Raw genomic sequence first — 20,265 nt, forward strand, 5'->3', positions numbered from 1 at the left:
CAAAAATATTTTCGTGTTCTTGGGAAAGTCCTTTACGTAATTTTCTATTTTTTTTATAGAGGTAGATGTTTAAGTTCATTGATGAATCTGATACACGATGACTATGTTAACACGGGACTGAATAAGTCAATTAATATACACTTTTTCCGGAAGAGCATCTAACAGTCTAATAAAGTATTTAAATGGTTGTTTATTATAAGCTGTAAAAATGGTTCGCTTTTTTCAGCGATTTTTTTTATGGGATCTTTGAATTAGATCTGTTACTGTATCTACTTTCTTTTTGTTTAGAAGAACAGAGTTAAGATATTTACTCTGATCTTCTCTTTGCTTAAAGTATTGACGTAAATGTTCCAGACATTTGTTAAAGATGTTCCTAGCAATACCATTGTTACATTTTCGAGACCATAAAATAGTGAAATTCTGCCAAGATTGTTTGGGTGTGGCTTGACTAGCGGGAGACGGATTGTTTTTCATATAAATGCACTTCCTCATCTGTATGGATTGGTGTAACTGCATAAGAAGTGCCTTGTATATAACATAGGTATTGATGTTGTAGGCCACCAAAAATTGATTTGCTCTTATTTGTGCATTGTGTCGTAGCACTTACGCATAAAACTATTTTTTCTTTGACAGAGAGACTTCTATGAAGATTTCCATTGTCAAATTCTCTCGTATTGTTTTTCATATCGTAAGCTTCAAGGAGCGGTTCTGGAATACGGCATATACCGAACGTTTCTGATGAAGAGACAAGCAAAAAAGAATTGCCCAAAGGATCGCAATACGAATGGAGGATTTTTTGGCCAAGTTCAGCTCTAAGAAAGTTAATGGCCTGGTTAATCCGAGGTGAGAAATGAGTCTTATGGGCAACACCATATCTATTCTTGGAACCGACCTGAAAAAAGTGTTAGCGGTGTCGTTTTTTTTTTATGATAATCAGACACAAACATCATTCAATATAACTTACGGTCATGTTGTGTCGAAGACGGTAGTCCGCCAACGCACAATCAGTTAATGCTGGACCAGCATTAAACGAGGCAAATTTGCGGATTATATTTTGGTGTACCCCCAGTGGATGATGGTCTAAATCAATAACCGCTTCAAAGGGTGTATCGCTAAAATCCACCAGAGATTTTTCAAAGGAATCTATTACTGTTATACCAGGAATGGACACTTTTGTAATTTTGAAAGCCGCTTTGTTCTTCATATTTACTGCTTTACTGGTAGATGAGATTGTGTAACCTAAAGCGCAGGCTTGCTTGCTTCCTTTGACATGAATTGATACAAATCCGTTTGGATTTTCAAAAATTTGGGTACCGTCTGCTGTAACATGTTGCAGAATATTGAATATTTCTAAAGAAGCATTAACATCAGAAGCAGCATAAGAGACCTGAGATTCAGACAGCCTGGTTGTACTCCAATCACTTAATCTTGGGGTGTCATTGTCCTTTGGTAACTTTTTATTTCAACAAACAGCAGCGCAAAAATAATTCAATTCGTAGCTTACCTCGGATATGACACCTTTAGTCTTACAACAGTTACTTAATTCTGATTGTCCATGACTCTCTTCCAAATCTCTCTTGAGTTTTTTTAAATCGCCACGTGTTGCTCGTCCCACCTTTTCTGACTTAAGGAAACCCTTCAGTAAGCTGGACACGTTTCTTTTGTTAGACTTGTTAAATCTCATAAGTGAGGCGTTGGTTAGCAACAAGTGCAATCTGTACCAACAAAACTTTTTTCAAATGCATTCGTATTCTCTCTCCCTCTCTCTCTCCTGAGATTTTTAATTTATCGGTATTTGAATTTTCAATTTGCTGTTGTTTGGATTTCTACTCTTCAGGAGGTGTATCATGTAAAAGCTCACGTACTGAGTTACAAAAAATAGCATTTTTTTTTATCGGTACAGGTTCCGGGTTTCATTTTTTCTTCTTCTTTTCATCTCTCTTAATTGAAACACCATGTCGCGACAACAAGATAGTGAGGAGTGGGAGAATAAACTTAAAGGAAAAACATTGTTGTTGGATGATACCGAAACAACTTTAGGCGCAGAAGAGGTAAGAAGAAAAACGTTTTGTACTATGCTATTTTATCTGATGTGAAAAGGAAGGTTTTTTGGGCACGTGACCTTCCTGCTGGTCACCGCATTTTACCTCCAGGCGCTATCCAAACCAGAGATTACAGACCGGATCGATTAAATGTGTTTGTGACTGAAGATTACAAGGTCGAAAGAGCTTATTTTGCTTAAGATACCTGCGTATGTTGAAATTGCGTGAGATTGTTCCTCTAAATAAAATCTCTCACCCTAGTTTCAATGGTTTTAAAAATAAGACATCTCGTGTGATCAGGATGTTAATCTCACAAAGTTTTTTTTTTGATTTTGATAATGGGAGTGTATATAATCTGATTGGATTTGATCCTGACCTGGGTTGATTGAGTGCGGTGTTAACAAAATAAAATTTTCTTCCCCGCAACCACACCCTTTTTTGGGGGGAGGGCGTGGACATCAATGGTACCACACACATTTTTACGTGTACTGATATCGTGCTAGGCCTTATTGATACACACGTTTTTTGTTCCATTCTAAAGTCTACCCCCCTCTCTTCTCTTCTAACGATGGATGTTGCCTTTCAGAGATGGAATTGAAGCTTAATTACAACAATGATGCAATTGTACCACAGAATTTCAGTTGGGTTTTCTGTATACGTGTTACACCCAACGCGTGCCATTTTTTTTTTTTCACAAAAAAAAAAAAAAAAAAAGTAGACATATACTTGAAAGGCTAGAAATAGTATTTATGGACTATGTCCTATTGGACACGTTTTTTTTTTTTTTTTTTTTTTTTTTTTTTTTTTTGGGTAGGGATATCGGTTGTAATTTCTCCGTTTGTGAATAGCTATAATTTCAGCTTCATCTGCTCAATATACTTACTATCCCGTATCTTACAGTTAGTGTCTCAATGCGTAAATAGAAGGTTTTTTTTTTTTTTGGTGCCACTTCAGTGATCGGCTGAGATAGTTTATTGAACCTTGGCGAAATTAAGATGCTGGAGGAGAGGTACGATGACACAGATCCAAGATCAATCCTTTGTTTTTAAAAAATTGTACAAAGAGTAGATACCTCAAACTGATCTACAATATATTGCCAAACACATGGTATTCATAGATCCGCTTCCTTATCGCGTACCGCCTTTTACAAGATGTTTTAAAATCGTCAAACGAAAACGGGTGATTTAATATCCACATGGATAATATATTGAGGACATCTTAAGGAATACCGTACCCTTCCATCGTATCTAGGAGATCCAAACCATGAGTATGGTTTAGTAAAATGAAACGAGTTAGAAAAAAGGCGTCTTCTATCTAGGATAATCTAGCTCGTGCTGGATCATAGTTTACTTTCAAACCAACTTCCTATTCATCCTGTTTGTAATAAATGATTCGATGCTCTGTATATGGATGTGTTGATCTATAGACAAATACATGTGCAATAATAAACGCGGGCTGAAGTATGGTTGCGGGAAAGAACGTAAACTCGAAGGCGTACAAGAATCAACAACTGGTTTTTTTTTTTTTTTTTTTTTTTTTTTTTGAAGAGTTATTTTTAAAAAATTTCTAATGCTTGTTTGGATTAGAAGCGATCAAAGTCTAGTTTTTTTCTGTTAACACTTGATGTAAAGCTTACCTTTTCTTTTTATTTAATCACATAGTAGAGAAGTTGTAATATCTAATTCCTTTCTCCTTTTTTATTTTGTTTTTGTTTTTTTTTTAAAAAAAAAATAAATAAATAAAAAGGTTGACTAGTTACCGCTACCTAGTTACCGTTGCCTAGGATAAACGTAGTATTGACTACGACTTTTGAAGTTGAAATACATTGTTAAAGTTGCTCTCTAAGTTTTTAAAAGAGGATGTATTGTTATAGTTGCTTCTACGATGATCAAACTTTAAAGGGGTTACCGTGTTTATAAAATTAAAAGGTTCGGTTGGCTATTATAAACTTCCAGACCACTGGTCCCAGCTCGCCGGTTGTTATTCCGTCATGTGTCTATATTACGGTATTAAATACAAACGATTTTACTTCTAGATAGGTGTTCTTTAACTGTTTAAGAGAAAAGGAAACAAAAAGAGAAAGGTGAATGAATTATTTATTATTTTAATTTTCCAAGAGAAAAAGACTATGCATGCCTTAATGAGCGTTCGTTCAAACTATTTTAAAAAATAGATGCTGATGATGATGCTGATGACGCTGGAGAGGACGGGGGGACCTGAGAGGATCACGTACTTGCTATTTTTTTACAAAAGTCCGTTTGGTTTCGAAGGTGCATTAGCTGACTTTTTTTTCACACTTGTAATACGACACTTGGCCAATCGTTTGTGAAAACAAATTTCATAGTTGTTGATAATTTATACAAACATATTGATAAGCGTTTATAAATATAAATGATGTGTATATTTTTTTGTATTCAAACAAAGGAGAGTTTAACTATATATAAAATATTTCCCTCCCACCCAATGAACGTATGACTTACAGCTAATGTACCTCAATTCTTTTAAAATAGATTGTTCCCGATTTTGCGATTAAGAAGACAGCCTCTATAAGTTGATCAAATTTTCTGGAAGAAAATAAAAAGAGTGCGGGCTGAAAATGATGAAGTTTCATTGCTTAATAATCGTGTATTTAAAACAAGCAAGCTTAAACACACACGTGATGGATTGTAAGCAAGAGAAAGTTCCAGGGAATAAATAAAAAGAATATAGAATCATGTAACGTAAATTAAAATGAGTAACGTATTGGGCGAATAAAGTTTTTTTTTGCATGTGTAGCTTATTTTTTATTTAATTTTTTTTTAAAAAAAAAAATAAGCACGCTATTTCCCGTTTTTAACGTTTATTCGGTTCGATCATTGAAAATGGGATCATAGCAACAGCTTATTTTCCAAATATACTCAAAGAACATTTAAAAAAAGAAAAAAAACGTTAATACCCTTTTTTGTCGTATAAGAATTCCATTCTTCTGATAATTTGCCCAATAGCCAAACGAATTCTTTTTTTAAACCTATCTTTAAGAAGACTAATGTCCAATTTCTTCAACGGTGCACACTCCTTTCTCAACCAGTTTTTGTACAACAATCTTTTTTCCATGTAACCAGCGTGTTTTATGCTAAGATCCGGATCCATTCTGCTATTTTACAAAGCATAATTCTCTTTTGTATGTATATAGTTTCTGTATTAATAAAAAAGTCATATAGAAAAACCAATGTAGCACTCATGTATGATCAATTACTGTTATTTAATATAACAAATTTGTTGCTGTGTCCATATTTAATAAAATGAAATTAAAAATGATTGAAATGCTAATATGTGAAACACAGACAATGATAACCAGCATCTACACGTTCCTTCGTGACCCTTTCAAGTGGACAAGTTCTTTGACAAGCGTTATCGTATCAACTTTATTGGGGGACAGGTTATCATTGGTTTAAACTAAGTGTAGATATGATGCGGGATATGACATTCTTTTTTTTTATTCGTTGGGAAGGGGAGTGACACATCCCCCTTTTTTGATTTTTTGACGTGATTTGGGGTCTTCCCTCCTATTGAAAAAAAGGAATGTATTAATTAAAAAAATATTTCTGACAAGTCGGAATACTAAAAGAAGGCTCGCATTTACCCGTGGCAGAATGGATTCATTTAAAGTCGAGAATAGGGAATTTTATGCGAATTACCCAAAAGGCCTGTGAACTAAATCTTGTTATTTTTAACTATATCAAAAAAAAATTTACTATATACAGTATTTCTTCCTGCTTTTGAAATTGCCATTGGTAAAAGTAGAAAATATTAACGTGTCTATCCGCAAAAAAAAAAAAAAAAAAAAAAAAAAAAAGCTCCCCAAAAAAAAATGGCCAAGAGAATCTTAATCAAAGGGGGAAAGATCTTAAAGGTTTGTTATTGGAGTAATTCTGGATTCATAGGTTAAGGCTACGTAAATGATTAGACATGTGTTTGAAAGTGAAATATGTTGAATTCAGTTGTATTTCCAATAGTTTTTAAAAATATCATTGGACACTTTGCTGAAGGGGCACAATGTTTCTGAGTTGGAACTGATCTAAAACCTTGAGGATCAGTAAAAAATGTAACCCCCCCCCCCTTTTTTTTTTTTCCATAAAAGTTGGTTAAATTCAGTAGAAATTTTTTGTGCTTTGTGGTTACACTTGTAGTTTGAAAAGTACGGCATGAATAGCAGCTCTTTTCTGAAGAAATTCCCTAGCAATGATGGGACGAAATGAAACAGGTCAGAGTTTAATACAGGAAATCTCTCAGGGATTGGTTTATTATGCTGTTTGACTTCAAATTAAAAATATCTTTTTTTTTATTCGCACAAGAAAAAAAAACGATCTTTAAAATTTTATTACAAGAGGAGATCAAAATAAATTTCTTTTTATCCGCTATCCTATCTGCTGCTGAACCCTTTTGTAATTTGAGATCCTACCATGTTACTGTCTTCTGGGGTCTTTTTTTTTCGGGTGACTCTTGTTTGATATAAATATTTAGGGTTATTTAAAGCATCCTCTTTTTCCTCTGTTGAAATACTCTTTTTTTTTTCTCAATTTTTTTTTTTTCTTTCTAAAATTAAAAAATTACTTTTATATCGACATCTTTTTAATCTTTTGATCGTCCTACACATATCACCTCCGCCTCTTTTTCTTTGTACCTAACTTTTTTTTTTTTTTATATATTTCAACAAAAAAAAAAAAAAAAAAATTTTACACACTTTTTACATGTTTTCTTATACCGACTCTGTTTTTCAGACTACCAATAGTCCAACAAAGGAATTAAAGTTTGAAGACTTACAACATCATCAACATCCACGTCAATCCACGTTAGATCCAAACTCATATCCATCAAGCAACGGACCTTTATATCCTTATAACGATATGCTTTACTATCAACAACCAATGTCTTCCTCATACGACATGTCTACTCCTTCATCACAACCACGACAAGCACAGCCACAGCGTTGGCAGGATCCCACTCCTTCTCAGCAACAGCAACAACAACAGCATCATCATCAACAACAACAACAACAACTGCATAACCCAACCTTTTATCCTGATATCAGAAATCAATCACAACCCGTGGTAGATCATTCATCATCCTACGATCATTATAGTTCTCCATTTTCCTCTCCTATTCCAAATAACAATATCACAAGTTCCACTCCATCTCAGCGTTCATCTCTTCAATCACTACCGTCTGTTCCTCCTATTCCCTCCTCCAGCAACTCCCCCTCAGGAACACAAAGACTACGTATTACCACTTCTCTATGGGATGACGAAGGCACTGTTTGCTATCAAGTAGATGTGCGTGGTATATGTGTGGCACGACGCCAAGGTAAAAAAAGAAATAGTAATAGGCATTTTTTTTTTAATTGTTATGATTCTAACTTGGCCTTCTTTTTTTCATGTGTAGATAATGACATGGTGAATGGCACGAAACTTTTAAATGTTACTGGTATGTCTCGTGGTAAACGTGATGGTATTCTCAAGAACGAAAAGGGACGTGTTGTTGTAAAAGTCGGCGCCATGCATTTAAAAGGCGTATGGTAAAGTGATTATTTATAAATTGAAACATTCGTTTTTTAGCTAACCTGTAGAAAAAAACTGCTTCTTTTATTTAGGGTCACATTTGCAAGAGCCAAAGCATTAGCTATCCAGTTTAATATAGCAGACCATTTACATCCCTTGTTTGTGGATGATCCTGCCATGTATTTCTACTCTAATCAATTGACGTCTCATAATTACTACATTCCCAATCACCCAATTTATCTCCAGTCACAAGACGCATTTGGCACACAACAACAGCAACCACAGCAACAGCAGGTGCGGGCCTCTCCTTCTAATTCATCGACTACCAATGACAGCCATGTGAATATCTTGTCTAATAACACCAATGAAAATTATATGCAAACAAACAGCTTTTCTACATTATGTCCAAACAATAGTAGTAATGATAGTTTGGCATATGCACCCAATAATTATCAGTTACCGTCGGCTCCTCCTGTCCCATCCATGATACCAGTACAACCTCAAATGCCGATGTATGGATATCCTTCAAATAGTCAGCAGTCCCAAACTACTCCACCCAATATGATGCATCATTATAATTAACCTCATTCCTCTTTAACAAAAAAACAACAAAAAACAAAAACTCTCCCTTCACATACATATGAACCCACATACATACTCACTTACACTCACTCACTCACTCACACAAAAAAAAAAGACATATTGTAGTATAAATAAATTAAAAAAAAAATCATTGATTTACATGTGTATTGACACACAAGGTTAATTATACTATAATAATAATAATAACGCGCGGGGGGGATGACCAAACATGTAATTATGATTGGGGGGTACAACAGATTAAAATGATACAAGTGTGTTTTTTTAAAAAAAAAGAAAATATTATGATTTCCTGAAATCAAAGACCACCTCTGGCTTATTCACAAGTACCTAAGATAGACAAGTAAACAAAACAATGTGCTAATAAAATCAAAAGATGTAAATTTACCCTATCTAAATCATTCATAATGTCCTCTGTCAATAGTTTTCTAATTCCAAGTGACTGGATATTTTCTTTTGCTTGTGAAGGTGTGGATGCACCGATAATGACCGATGTAACATGTGGGTTTTTCAGACACCAAGCAATACCGAGTTGGGATGGCGTGCAACCAATACGTGCTGCAATTCCCTGAAAAATTTATATATATACAAGAGAGGCGGGGTTACATACACAATGCACACTTTTTTTTTTTTTTGATTCTGGGCCTTACACACATCATTTTGATCTTTTCCAACTTTCTTCTGCCTTCCTCACTAAAGAAGCCTGATCTTAATCGATTGATCACGGGGTGATCCTGGATCGCTAAACGCGTAAAAGGAGGGATATTACCCTCGTTGTATTTTCCACTTAATAAACCCGATGCTAAAGGAGACCATATACATGTGCCTAGATTATATTTTTGATACATTGGTAAATACTCTTTCTCCACGCGTTCGCGATTCAACATGTTGTATTGAGGTGATTCGGTGATGGGTGCAATCAGCTGTAACCGGCTAGCCACGTTCATGGCCTCTGTGATTAAAAAGGATGGCCATTCACTGGTTCCCCAATATAACGCCATACCCTTATCAATACACCAATTAAATGCTCTCACAATCTCTTCCATTGGTGTATCCGGGTCTTTTTTTAAAAAAAAGAGAGATGTTCAGTATCGGGGTTCTTCAGGTATTCGATCTATATAGGTTTTTTTTTTTTTTACCAGGTCTTTGTGCGTATAGAATATCGACATAATCCAACTGAAGTCGCTGTAAGCACGCCACCGTGCCTTCAAATACGTGCTTTCGAGATAATCCTCGGTCGTTAGGTCCTTTACCGCCCCAAAAGACTTTGGTGGAAATAACAAAATCGGATCGTCTTAGACCCTTTTGGTTTCTAAGGGCTAAACCTAGGTCGATCTCTGCTTGTCCGCCTTTTAGGTTTACAAAAAAAAAAAGAGGTGTCAGGTTCCAAGCTAAAAAAAAAAAGGAAATAAGCTAAATGCTATATTTACCGGCATGACTCTCGGCTACGTCGAAATGATTAACCCCTAAATCAAGAGCTGTTTTAACGATTTCCGAGGTTTGTTCTGAAGGGTAGGAGAAAAAAGAAGATGAGGCATGAGTCGAACGTGTGTTTTAATGTAGCATGGATTATATTATTACCAGGGGAAATTTGTCCACCTACATTTCGAAAAAAACATGTTGAAATTTAGAATGACTGGATATAAAGATTATGCTCCTCCTTATCAAAGGGCTTACCAAAAGTAATCCAAGAGCCTAAAGAGAGTACACTCACTTTTAAGCCAGAATTTCCAAGATATCGATATTCCATGGTCTCCATTTTATAAATGTATATTTGAATGAACAAAAAAAAAAAGAACAAAATTCAAACTTTTTTTTTTGTGTATCCAGTAACGCTTTATACATGGCATTATGTTTACCCTTGTGTCTTGAATGACAAGTGAGGAATTCCGAGAAAAGTTGGTTTCTCCAGTCGCTCACAGACTGATTCTTTTTCCCTTTGTAGCTGTTAGGTAGTCTAAAACTCTCCTTTTTGTTTGACAGGAGGATAGCGTGTTGCTTTGGATAGAATGACAGGCAAGTGTATCCAGTACACACTGCGGATAAAAGGCTCATTTTGTTTCCTTGGGAATGTATGTGTTTGAATTACTTGGGCATGTGTATTTCTCTCATACGATCAAAGTATAAAAGGCATACTTCTAGTACATTCATCTGAAAAACAAGTAGGCTGATCAATGTAAGGTTGCTAACCCTATTTTTTTGCCTACCTTTAACCCCAAGCGTGCTGTATGAAGCAGACGGACGTGATGTTACATTTATCATCTTTTTGTGTATTTCCTATTACCTAATGGGTTTCCCTTCACATTGATATTAGCAATTATGGTGATATTTCATCCCTGACTTGTAAATTGAATCTGTTCATATTATAAAGAAGAATCCTTGTGGACAGCAGAGGCATCACTTTGCAAGGGGGAAAGAAAGACGCCCTAAACAAGGGGAAGCAGGATAGTATTTACTCTAAACGTCATGGTATTTGTTGAGTGTCTACCCTATTAAAAACAGATACAGTCGACTTTGGTGGAACATAATAGGTGCTTACGCTAAGCGAGCGTGCCTTATTCTGTAAAGGGTAACATTGTCATATCGCACCGCATATGAAATATAGTTTGCGCGTCTTTTTTTTTCAGAAACTAAATTTTGCGTTATTGAAAAGAAGCATCGAAAAAGATGTTGGCGTGTGTTTTATTTACCAAAGTAAATCGATATGAAAGATAAAACAAGGCTTGTCTTATGATTTGGAACACTGCTTCTACCCTGAGTCCCAATAAAAAAAAATACCCATACACAAACTCAGTCTCTCGTCATGCAATCTGACATTGCATATCTTTTTTGATACAGAGTAAATTTAGGATGGGGAAAGGAAGATTTATTTTTTAGGACAAGTGTTAGGAATAGGTAAAGGTATCGATTTAGCCTTCTTGCTGGTGACATTTTTACATGTTTGTTTGTCGACAAGCAGGTTTTCTTTGCCGGTGACGGTGGCACCGTAAATCTTTAATTGGACAGGCTTTGACAATTTTTGGTTCTTGGACCATTGATTGACAAGTGACTGTAAATCGGCTACACGATCAGCTGACGAATTCCAAACATCGCCAGGATAACAGCACATCAGTTGTCGACGGGTTGTCAGGAATCGTGTCAGATAAGATTTCTCGCTTTCATTTGTCTTTCTCTTTCCTGTCAGCAAAAGAATTCTGGGGAGGTTGATACTAGGTTCTACATACTTTTTTTTAAAAAAAAAGAGTTATTATTTTTCTGAAATGATGTGTGTAAATATGTTTAATGATTTGCATTACCTGCCAGCCATGTTGAACAATGGTATCTAAAGAAAAGGAAAAACCCGTAAATAAATATTATAAAAGTACTTTGATAGTAAAACCATACCATAAAAGATGGCTTTTCCGAGATTTGATTTCACCCCTACACTGGCAGCATACTTCAATGCTGGTTTCATGTACATTGCCTCACCCACATCCAGCTGAGTTTGGATAAATACAGGATCGTTACATGTAGCCGATTTCCAGGCCTTGGGAAATCCGGCCAAACGGGATACGTCGTCCCTTTTTGGGTCCCCAAATAAAAAAGTCGTGAGTCGTTTTAATTCCGGCAAGAATTTCTTGAGATTGGATTTAGGGCTTCTTTTTACGTATTCTTTCACGACAGCATAGGCGTCATTTGTACCTGTGGTAAACCCGATATAACCACTTTTTAATAAAAAAATAGGGCAGATGAAATTAGCCTTTTTTTTTATATAATGATTAAATATTTATTTGCGTTACCCGGTGTAGCCTCGACAGTCTCCCAATTTCTCAATGGCCTAAAAAAAAAAAGGTATGTGGGTAAATCATGTGGGGGATGCAATTAGATGTTTTTTCACCACTTACGGCATAACCCATTTTCGTATTGCCATTTTCGAAACTAGAAGCGTTTTAGAAAGTAAATAAACTCCTTCTTATTCTCAATGAATTTTAATTTATGCTGCTGCTGCTGCAAAAAAAAATACTGGGGTTTGTTTCAACTTACACATTCGTGATCAATTCCGCCATTTTTGTAGAATGAGCGTCCATGCTTTGATTTGGAAGTTTACTGATATCATAAAACCTAGAAATGGAGTCATTGTCTAGAGAAGTTCTATTTGTTTGTTTATATTTTCACCTTACGTTGTACAATTCGAAAGTTTGAGACCCTTAAAGGCACCCGATGTCTTCTTTTTACTGTCTGTGCAGTGACCAGCACTCTTGAGCTTATTAAACTGGAACTTTTTACAGATCGATGTTGTGGGTTTAAAACTGCCAGTACAGTAGCTACTCGCTAGGACAAACGGTAGTCCAAAACATAACAATAATAGATAAACACTTTTCATTTGGTAATAACAAAAGAAAGAACGAAACGTTACAAGATTTATTTTCCTTTTTCTTTTTTATATCTTATATTTATAGGTAATAATACAATGTTTAATTAACAGACGGGTCTGTACCCATTATTCTCAAATTTCTGTAATTTGAGTACATTTTCTAAATGAAATTGCTCTATACTCTTGTTACGCAACAACATTACCTTATAAGGCGACTTTTCTATTACACAGTGCCCCGGCATCCCAAAACAGCGCGTTTCTTCTTTTTTTACTTTATCAAATAAGGACCCCCACTTCTACATCAACAATAAATTATATCTTCGACGTATTTGTTTACATGTAGTGTATATTTGGCTACTTTCAATCAAGTGCATATAAAACACAATGTATGTTTGTCTTACTGAAGTCGATAAGATCCCCCCCGCCGTTTATGGGCTTCTCTTGTGATAAATTACATTTCCAGTTAGCCAGCAAAATAAAGAGTATGCTTCTTTTTTTTAAATATTATTATATGAAACTATTATTCAAGTACGATTTAACTTTAACTCGGATACTATTGACACACTTGTCAGGAGTGACTATAGAAAAGAGAACATTTTTTATAAAAAAATACAAAAAAAAGTTATAATTATAGTTATCATGGGGCTTCATCGAAACTAAAACAGAAAAATAAATAATAGTCTTCCATAGTTGACATGTCACGGCTCCTTTTAATTGTTCGAGGGGGGCTATCAAGTGTTGTTTAGACCTAAGGGTGAAGACCTACGGATGCATTATATGCTACTTATTCTGGGGCTAAACTCGCATATGAATGTCATGTTCTTTTTTTTATATATAATAAAAAAAGGGATGCTATTTCTTATACGACAAAAGCAAATGTTCCCACATTTATCTATTCAGGCAACTTTCTTTTTTGGAAACATGTATACATTAAAAACCGTAATGAAAATGTGTACATGAATGCTTTCTGGGCCATTTGATGTTGATAGTATCCTAAAAATGAGTACGATGTCTATTTTTCAGTGTTTCCTTAATACTCTCCCCCTTCAAAATAGACTATTTTTTTTAAAAGGAGGAAAATACTCTTCACTCCTATACAAACTATCTTTTTTTACGATCGATAGATCTAAAAAGGCCTTTTTATTTAAAACGTGATATCAAAATCATTGAAACAAAAACGGATAACGTTTAATAAAAAATATCCCAAATGTTTGACTAACCTTCCAAATAAAGTCTAGTCAAAAAAAAAGGAGAGAGCATGACCTAAACCTTACCCCCATTTTTCAAAAGGAAGGTAGGACAAAATAAACAAAAACGTTATTTTGTATATGTAGCAAGCTGATTGGATATCACCAAACCGCCAAAAATGGCGTAAACTCCGCCATTTGGCATTCTGTGTTTATAAGGATGTCACATGGACGGCATGGCATACGAGGGAGGCTGCACTGACAAGTGTCTGGAGGGGACCCTCCCCCCAAATACCCATGGATGTACAGTATTTTATTATAGATATTCAAGTGGGGGCTATAACTACGTGCTTTTTCAACTCAAAGTCTTTGCATCTTTGCCAAGATGCTCCATTTCACTGCTGGCTGTCCTCCGTCTTGGCTCTGTTTCCAGGGGTGTTGATAATCCACATAGCAACCGCTGATTTTTTTCTTGACCACAATAATCCCGTTGACAATGATGCTAATCGTCCGTGTTGTTGTTATTCATGATTGTACACTCTGAGGGGAGGGGGGGGGACCAGCGTCCTAATCTAACCTTGTTCTCCTCCGACAATTGTTCGTCCGTGTCTGTGCGAGACTTTAGTGTGATCCACAATGAAAATACCTTTTTTAAGCTCTTTTATTGAAGCAATCCGTGAACCTTTAGGTGTTTGACGAAATTATCAAATACACAACCGATACATTTCATTTAACCGAGGTTCGGTCTATGCAAAATACTATAGATAAAAGTGACATAATGCAAATGTTGACTTACTTTTTGCCATCGATTTGGGCAATCGTCCTGAGGAGTCTGTAGATGAGAATCCTGTGCCCATACAAAAGAGTTTAGTATAAAGAAGAAAACACGCTTTGTATGGTGTAAAAAAAAAAGAGAGAAAAAGGCAAAAGCATGGTGAGAAAGTTCTGTCTTTTTATTTATACGATCCAAAGTGATAAACAAGAAACAGCTTGCGGGGGGAGTTCAGGATGGTTTAATTAATCGAAAAATAATAATAATAAAAAAAACAATGATACAAACTCGGACAGAGGACCGAATTGTTATCAGAAAATACTATTTACCTATAGCACGGTTAAACATCCTTTAATAAAAAAGAGTGTTTTATCATTAACAGAGAAACAACTACCTTTTTTTAAATGACCGACAAAGAGAGTGTTCACCCCCCAAACAATCGTGCTACATAAATCGATTTTTTGGCAAATTCCCCAACAGGCCCATGGACACAAAAAAGGATCTTTTTTTTTTATTTAGGGCGTAACCTTATTGACATTAGTGCGACGAAAACAAGTATTGGATAAACAAAAAGGAATTTTATTTTTTTATTTTATTGCTGTACACTTTTTATATATATGTATGAGAAATAATTAAATGAAACAGGAAAGGGAAAAATAGGGCGAAAAAAAGGGAAAAACAAACAATATAAGGTATATGTGGTAGTATTTAACAAATAGAGATAACAAAACAAAAAATGGAGGGAAATTATTGAACAAGGACGTTATAGTTATAAAATTGCTGTTGTTGTTGATGATGATGTTGATGATGATGTTGTTGTTGAGTAAAAGTAGGAGAACCGGAAGATTTCATCATGTAGTGGTGCGTAGGTACAGAAACAGGAGCCATATTCGAAGGATCGATGATGGGAATAGCCCGTCTTGATTTGGGTGTGTTATGACCACTGCTATTGTTACTGCTACTATTGCTATGACTACTGATGCTACTCATGCTACTGGTGCTACTACGGCTAGCATAGGACATGGAGGGAGAGGTATTTGGAGATGATTGGGGCGATAGTCTTTGTTGGACACGATCACGATGTTCCATCACCTCCGTAGAACATTGCACCGGACAAAATTCAAAATCATCATAGAAATTTCGAGCAAGTTCCAGCTGCGCCCGGATTTGACCTAGTCTTGCTGCCGTTGTGATGGAGGGAGCAGAAGTAGGTGATGCAACTACAAAACAAAAAAACACGAGTCAGTTATTAGGGAATTTTTTTACATGTTATGTATATCATTATTTACCTTGGTGATGATAATGAGGCATATTGTTATAATATGTAATGGAATTATTGTTGTTGTTATGGACTACAGGACTCATGTTTGGGAGATTTTTTTTGTTTTTTTATTGTTTTTTTTTGAATGTATAAAAAAAGTGGAAAAGAAGGAAAAGAATAAAGCTGAAAAAAAGGGAGAATTAAATACCAATTTTTTTTTAGGTTTATAATGCCATCTTATTTGGGGGAGTACCAATCTCTTTTTATTTTTTACTATTTTGACCAATAACACCGGTTTTTCTAATAAAGCAGGGATTCTCTATTTTTCAACACAGTTCCAATCACCCTTCGCCCTTCGCCCTACGCCTTCTATTTTCTATTCTCATCAATTTCATAAAGCATAAAAAAAAAAAGAGAGTAACCAAAAATCAGCCCACTATTCCCACTCTGGTTTTTTTTTCATGCAACCTGGACTTCTTTTTATTCAGAAGGAATTTATAAGCTATTTTAGCGTCAGTGGTTAATATTTATCCCACGTGTCCCAATAATAATAATAACACTAAACACTAAAAATGCTTTTTTTTTTTTAATGTTTTAGCTATTTCTTTTACCCAGCCAAAGTATTCCCCACACACATATAGCACTCATGGAAAAAATGTACCTTTCTATGGAATATGCTCTTTTCCTTAAGCTCAAAACATGTTAAATGAAATCGACTCTGTGTGACGTCTTTTTGTGACTTGCATATCTAAATTTAGCACCTCCCCCTTTTCACCTTGTTTCTTCCCTCTCTCTCCCTTCCCCAAAACGTACAACGCAAACAAAGACCATAAACTTGGTGGAACCTCAAGTAAGCTGTTATCTTCAAATGGAGTTTATATTAAAAAAGTCACATTATGCTGTAGCACTTGGGTTCCACAATGAAAGCATGATTGGGTAGATCCCATAACACACTCTTTTTTTATCATATATTTAGGTCTGTGGGTGCTCTCTTATTCTGGCAAGTAATACAGGTCAGTGAAAGAAAGTCACCTCGTGTCCCTAAAGTTTGAGCTTTGCCCCCCCTCTTTTTTGTCTTGTACAACAATCAATGTCAATTTTATTTTTTCTTGCTCTTGTTGCAAGGAGAACCTTTTGTTCTTATTATGCCAGGCACGACGCAATTTTCTTTATCATATCGGACATTCATAAGCTGTTAAAAGTCACGTCATTCATCGTAACATAAAAATTACATAATAAAACAAAAACAAAAAGCAAGGGTGAGAAAAAATCAAGGAGTCCAACTTGTTAAAATCTGTTTTCTGACAAACCTCCCCTTCAATGCAAAAGCATGTCTTTTTTTAATTCTTATCATGTAAAATACAGTTAATCCAATAAATTATGTCGTCCAGGCCGAACAAAATGTCGCCCAGTCAGAAATAAAATGTCGCTTAATTAGAAGTAAAATGTCGGCCCAACCGGAATTAAATTTCGCTCCTACAAGAACAAAATGTCGTCCAATCAGAAATAAGTTTTCGCTGCCACAGGAATAAAATGTCGCTTAGTTTTTCTAAGAAAGCTTTTGATACCTTTTTCTTATAATTTCTATTGTAGCCTTACGAGATGAAGAACTCTTTTTTTTTTATGAAGATGGACAAAACAATATTTATAATGAAAACGGTCAATTAAGGTATGTTTCTATGGAGGATGTCATGTCAACTATCGACGATCCCAATATTGTTCTTGAAACTTTGGTTAATCATTCTTCTTATATGAAGAATAAGCCATTGGAAAAACAACCGACTGAAAACAAAAAGTCAACTACTTCAAAGCCAGTGAAATTTGCCTCAAAGAGGAATAATGTGGACTATAGCATTAATCAGAGGACAACATTCATCGATCGTATGATCGAATTACCTATGGGACAGAGGTATGCCGCTGTGGTCGGGAGAGAACTAGGTGTCAAAAAACGAACTGCTCAACGTTGGTGGAGAAGCTACAAAGAGATTGGCGAAGTGCCTGTGGTAAAAACGTAGATTTTTACACTGAAAAAATAAAAAAGAAAAAAAAACGAGTTCTTTAAAGTTCCTTTTTATTATACAAATTCAACCCAAATTTGTTACACATGGCATATGGCGTTTTATATACTGAATTTTTACAAACATTCATATTCAAGCACGACTAGGTAAGAAGACTAGCGTAGCAGTGACACTTTTCAAAAACCAAAGTAGAAGCTTAGAAGTTATAGAGAAGAGACCAGAAAAAAATATGGGCTCCAGAGGAGACATTCTTTTTACACTCCAAGGTCAAGGAGCTAGGATTCAGTAAAGTTGGAAAGGACGCAGTACTTCTTATCGATGACAAGTACCTTAATGATGGGTTGTTGAAACTATTAAAGATGCTAAGATACATTTTCTCTGTCTTTGTGGAAACAAATCATTCTCAAATTAGTCAACTCGTAAAGAGAAAATAAAGTGGTAGTTGAAAACCAGTTAATTAAATCAATGTAATTGTTAACTAAAATAAATTCAATCAAGCGTACAGTTGTTCTAATGCCAAAGGGCGGATTTTTGGTTATTTAGACATGAGAATAAAAAATAATACAAATGACATCTCCCTCCTTTTTCCCTTTTCTTCGTTCTAAGAAGATTAAATATCATCAAGAACATTTTATTTTTAAATAAAAGAAGATTAAGCAAATATATTTCTTATTTTTGGAACGACTGAGAGAGTAAAGCTATCAATAAGTATGAGATTGTTACAGTGATACAGAACATTATGTTTGAATTATGCAGTAGAATGGCTAGTACGATGCATCACATCTACTTCAAGGCCATCAATTTTTACAAAGTCTTTATTTTAAATAAATACGCATGCACTTTTACACATATATAGAAAAATAACAGATTTTTTTTATTTAAGATCTTGGGATGTGATTGATTATATAAATAAAACAAAAAAATTCAAGTTTGCTGGTTTTTTTTTTATGTGGAATGACTATTGACGATTATGCTTAATATGGCAATGTAAGAAGTTTAAATATATATTGCAATAACGATAATAGTTGATGATTAGCGTATAATTCATTAATCATAATGAAAACGAGTTACAGTTTATTGTAGTTGATTTGATAATTGATTAAAAAATTCTGTTGGTTAGTCACTGGGTTATCTCTTTTTGCTTGATCTTAATAATTAACATGAACTATAGGAAAGCCACAATTCCGGAGAACTGCATAGTTGACGATACATTGAACTGTTTGCTGTTATAATGCACTCTTCTGCTTTTTTACATTTTCAAGAGTGATATTCTGTTTGTATTATTTACAAAAGAAATTAAGGTCAGCAAGATATAAACGTTTTAATCAAACACTATGTACTTACTTTAACTTGAATAAGCTTATAAATGAAGGCAGGTGACAAATGTAATTCTTCAATGTTTCTACATTCGATATGTGTAAGGAGATGGCATATCCAATACATGTGTGTTTAAATTTTTTACCTTGACATAAAAGCCCGCGGACTGTAGATCTGTTTTCCTAATTTGATCAAGTCAGATTCTACGAGACTTGAGTTTGAATTCTGCCACAATAACGATACATCTAATATTAATGATAAGGTTAAAGCCCTGAAAGTCAGGTTCAAATGTTGGATCTTCATATGAGGCGTCATTGGCCCTATGAAAATGTATCAAATGCATGTAGATTAGTCTTCTATTTCCACAAAAACTGCCAACTTACCATTAAACAGTGAATTTTTTATCCGTACTATAAATTAACTAAAGTATGGGTGCTAAATAATGGCACGCATAAGAGTCTTCGATCGAACTATCATGAGAACCAGCAACAAACGCAGGTGGTCTAAATAAATATATGATATTAGTAACTCATTACACCATGTTGGCGTTTATGTATATTTACAACTGCGTCAAAGTATGAGCCATATGTAAATCAACCTTATTGTCTTGTTCGGTCGCTTGAATTAAAAAATCAGTACATAATTTCAATATCATCAGGAGGATTCTTCAGACAAATAAGCTCATAAGTTATCACAAAACATGCATCAAAACTTATAGTATTAACTTACTTTAGCAATTTCTAGACACCAAGCATGAGATTAATTTAGCTTGTGAGGGCGGTTAAAGTGAGAGTGATGCGACACGGCTAATGGATTATACTGATTTTAAGGAAAATGTATAACATCATGCTTAGCTATGTGAGTCTGGATACCAAATTGACTTGGAACAATACTTGTAAAGCAGTAGCCAAAACAGCAGTTTGTATTAATCTCTGAGTGGCAAAGTATCTTCTTTCCCATCTTGTAACAAAACTTCAAGATGACAATTAATAATACAGGATGAACCTGTGTGTACGAATACATCACATTTTCACTCTTCAACTGTATTGGAAGCTGCCTCGTAAGTCAGACCTATAGTTCCCAATCGAAATCGATAACAAACTATAGAACCTTCCATGTCAGACCAATGGCTACGCAACTACAAATCTTTTCCGCCTAACTTTGTTATCGACAACAA

The 20,265-nt window shown here is 34.9% G+C and overlaps 7 protein-coding genes across 7 annotated transcripts; 3 read left to right on the forward strand and 4 right to left on the reverse strand.

Moving 5' to 3' along the window:
- Positions 1 to 188: 188 nt before the first annotated feature.
- Positions 189 to 1,989, reverse strand: EV154DRAFT_325273 (uncharacterized protein). Its single transcript, XM_051594970.1, has 3 exons — positions 1,505 to 1,989; positions 965 to 1,444; positions 189 to 892 (listed from the first exon to the last, which is right to left on the reverse strand). Exons 1-3 carry the CDS (start codon positions 1,682 to 1,684, stop codon positions 449 to 451), a joined length of 1,104 nt encoding a protein of 367 aa, XP_051454388.1. The 5' UTR covers positions 1,685 to 1,989; the 3' UTR covers positions 189 to 448.
- Positions 1,821 to 2,268, forward strand: EV154DRAFT_325255 (uncharacterized protein). Its single transcript, XM_051594969.1, has 2 exons — positions 1,821 to 2,051; positions 2,105 to 2,268. The coding sequence occupies exons 1-2, from the start codon at positions 1,956 to 1,958 to the stop codon at positions 2,240 to 2,242; spliced, it is 234 nt and encodes a 77-aa protein (XP_051454389.1). The 5' UTR covers positions 1,821 to 1,955; the 3' UTR covers positions 2,243 to 2,268.
- A 4,972-nt stretch (positions 2,269 to 7,240) lies between these two features.
- On the forward strand, positions 7,241 to 7,768 carry EV154DRAFT_399200 (transcription regulator HTH, apses-type DNA-binding domain-containing protein; the record flags this gene model as incomplete). The annotated part of the gene is made up of 3 exons (XM_051595249.1): positions 7,241 to 7,385; positions 7,464 to 7,596; positions 7,672 to 7,768. Coding segments are annotated over 3 exons (375 nt in total), but the record flags the coding sequence as incomplete, so codon positions are not given.
- A 756-nt stretch (positions 7,769 to 8,524) lies between these two features.
- Positions 8,525 to 9,929, reverse strand: EV154DRAFT_594862 (NADP-dependent oxidoreductase domain-containing protein; the record flags this gene model as incomplete). Its single annotated transcript, XM_051606983.1, has 4 exons — positions 8,525 to 9,239; positions 9,319 to 9,528; positions 9,610 to 9,684; positions 9,857 to 9,929. The coding sequence occupies 4 exons, from the start codon at positions 9,927 to 9,929 to the stop codon at positions 8,782 to 8,784; spliced, it is 816 nt and encodes a 271-aa protein (XP_051454391.1). The 3' UTR covers positions 8,525 to 8,781.
- A 1,098-nt stretch (positions 9,930 to 11,027) lies between these two features.
- EV154DRAFT_519214 (lysozyme-like domain-containing protein) lies at positions 11,028 to 12,632 on the reverse strand. Its single transcript, XM_051602710.1, has 7 exons — positions 12,340 to 12,632; positions 12,203 to 12,280; positions 12,064 to 12,097; positions 11,959 to 11,996; positions 11,564 to 11,883; positions 11,476 to 11,501; positions 11,028 to 11,402 (listed from the first exon to the last, which is right to left on the reverse strand). The coding sequence occupies exons 1-7, from the start codon at positions 12,540 to 12,542 to the stop codon at positions 11,046 to 11,048; spliced, it is 1,056 nt and encodes a 351-aa protein (XP_051454392.1). The 5' UTR covers positions 12,543 to 12,632; the 3' UTR covers positions 11,028 to 11,045.
- A 2,418-nt stretch (positions 12,633 to 15,050) lies between these two features.
- EV154DRAFT_519217 (uncharacterized protein) lies at positions 15,051 to 15,896 on the reverse strand. Its single transcript, XM_051602711.1, has 2 exons — positions 15,784 to 15,896; positions 15,051 to 15,714 (listed from the first exon to the last, which is right to left on the reverse strand). Exons 1-2 carry the CDS (start codon positions 15,855 to 15,857, stop codon positions 15,240 to 15,242), a joined length of 549 nt encoding a protein of 182 aa, XP_051454393.1. The 5' UTR covers positions 15,858 to 15,896; the 3' UTR covers positions 15,051 to 15,239.
- Positions 15,897 to 17,348: 1,452 nt separating this feature from the next.
- EV154DRAFT_519219 (uncharacterized protein) lies at positions 17,349 to 17,662 on the forward strand (the record flags this gene model as incomplete). Its single annotated transcript, XM_051602712.1, has 1 exon — positions 17,349 to 17,662. A coding segment is annotated over one exon (314 nt), but the record flags the coding sequence as incomplete, so codon positions are not given.
- Positions 17,663 to 20,265: the final 2,603 nt, after the last annotated feature.

Source organism: Mucor mucedo (genome assembly GCF_025094135.1).
Source record: "Mucor mucedo strain NRRL 3635 chromosome Unknown EV154scaffold_94, whole genome shotgun sequence".
Classification (NCBI taxonomy): Eukaryota; Fungi; Mucoromycota; class Mucoromycetes; order Mucorales; family Mucoraceae; genus Mucor; species Mucor mucedo.

Excerpts from the sequence above, each read along its gene's own strand:
- EV154DRAFT_519217 (XM_051602711.1), bottom strand. The coding sequence starts at position 15,857 with ATGAGTCCTGTAGTCCATAACAACAACAATAATTCCATTACATATTAT. Across the intron at positions 15,715-15,783 it reads ATGCCTCATTATCATCACCA|AGTTGCATCACCTACTTCTG; the intron begins AGGTAAATAATG and ends TTTTTGTTTTGT.
- EV154DRAFT_325273 (XM_051594970.1), bottom strand. The coding sequence starts at position 1,684 with ATGAGATTTAACAAGTCTAACAAAAGAAACGTGTCCAGCTTACTGAAG. Across the intron at positions 1,445-1,504 it reads CTAAAGGTGTCATATCCGAG|GACAATGACACCCCAAGATT; the intron begins GTAAGCTACGAA and ends AAGTTACCAAAG. Across the intron at positions 893-964 it reads GTCTTCGACACAACATGACC|GTCGGTTCCAAGAATAGATA; the intron begins GTAAGTTATATT and ends CACTTTTTTCAG.
- EV154DRAFT_519214 (XM_051602710.1), bottom strand. The coding sequence starts at position 12,542 with ATGAAAAGTGTTTATCTATTATTGTTATGTTTTGGACTACCGTTTGTC. Across the intron at positions 12,098-12,202 it reads GCGGAATTGATCACGAATGT|TTTCGAAAATGGCAATACGA; the intron begins GTAAGTTGAAAC and ends AAACGCTTCTAG. Across the intron at positions 11,884-11,958 it reads GACTGTCGAGGCTACACCGG|TGGTTATATCGGGTTTACCA; the intron begins GTAACGCAAATA and ends TTTATTAAAAAG.
- EV154DRAFT_325255 (XM_051594969.1), top strand. The coding sequence starts at position 1,956 with ATGTCGCGACAACAAGATAGTGAGGAGTGGGAGAATAAACTTAAAGGA. Across the intron at positions 2,052-2,104 it reads CAACTTTAGGCGCAGAAGAG|GTTTTTTGGGCACGTGACCT; the intron begins GTAAGAAGAAAA and ends GTGAAAAGGAAG.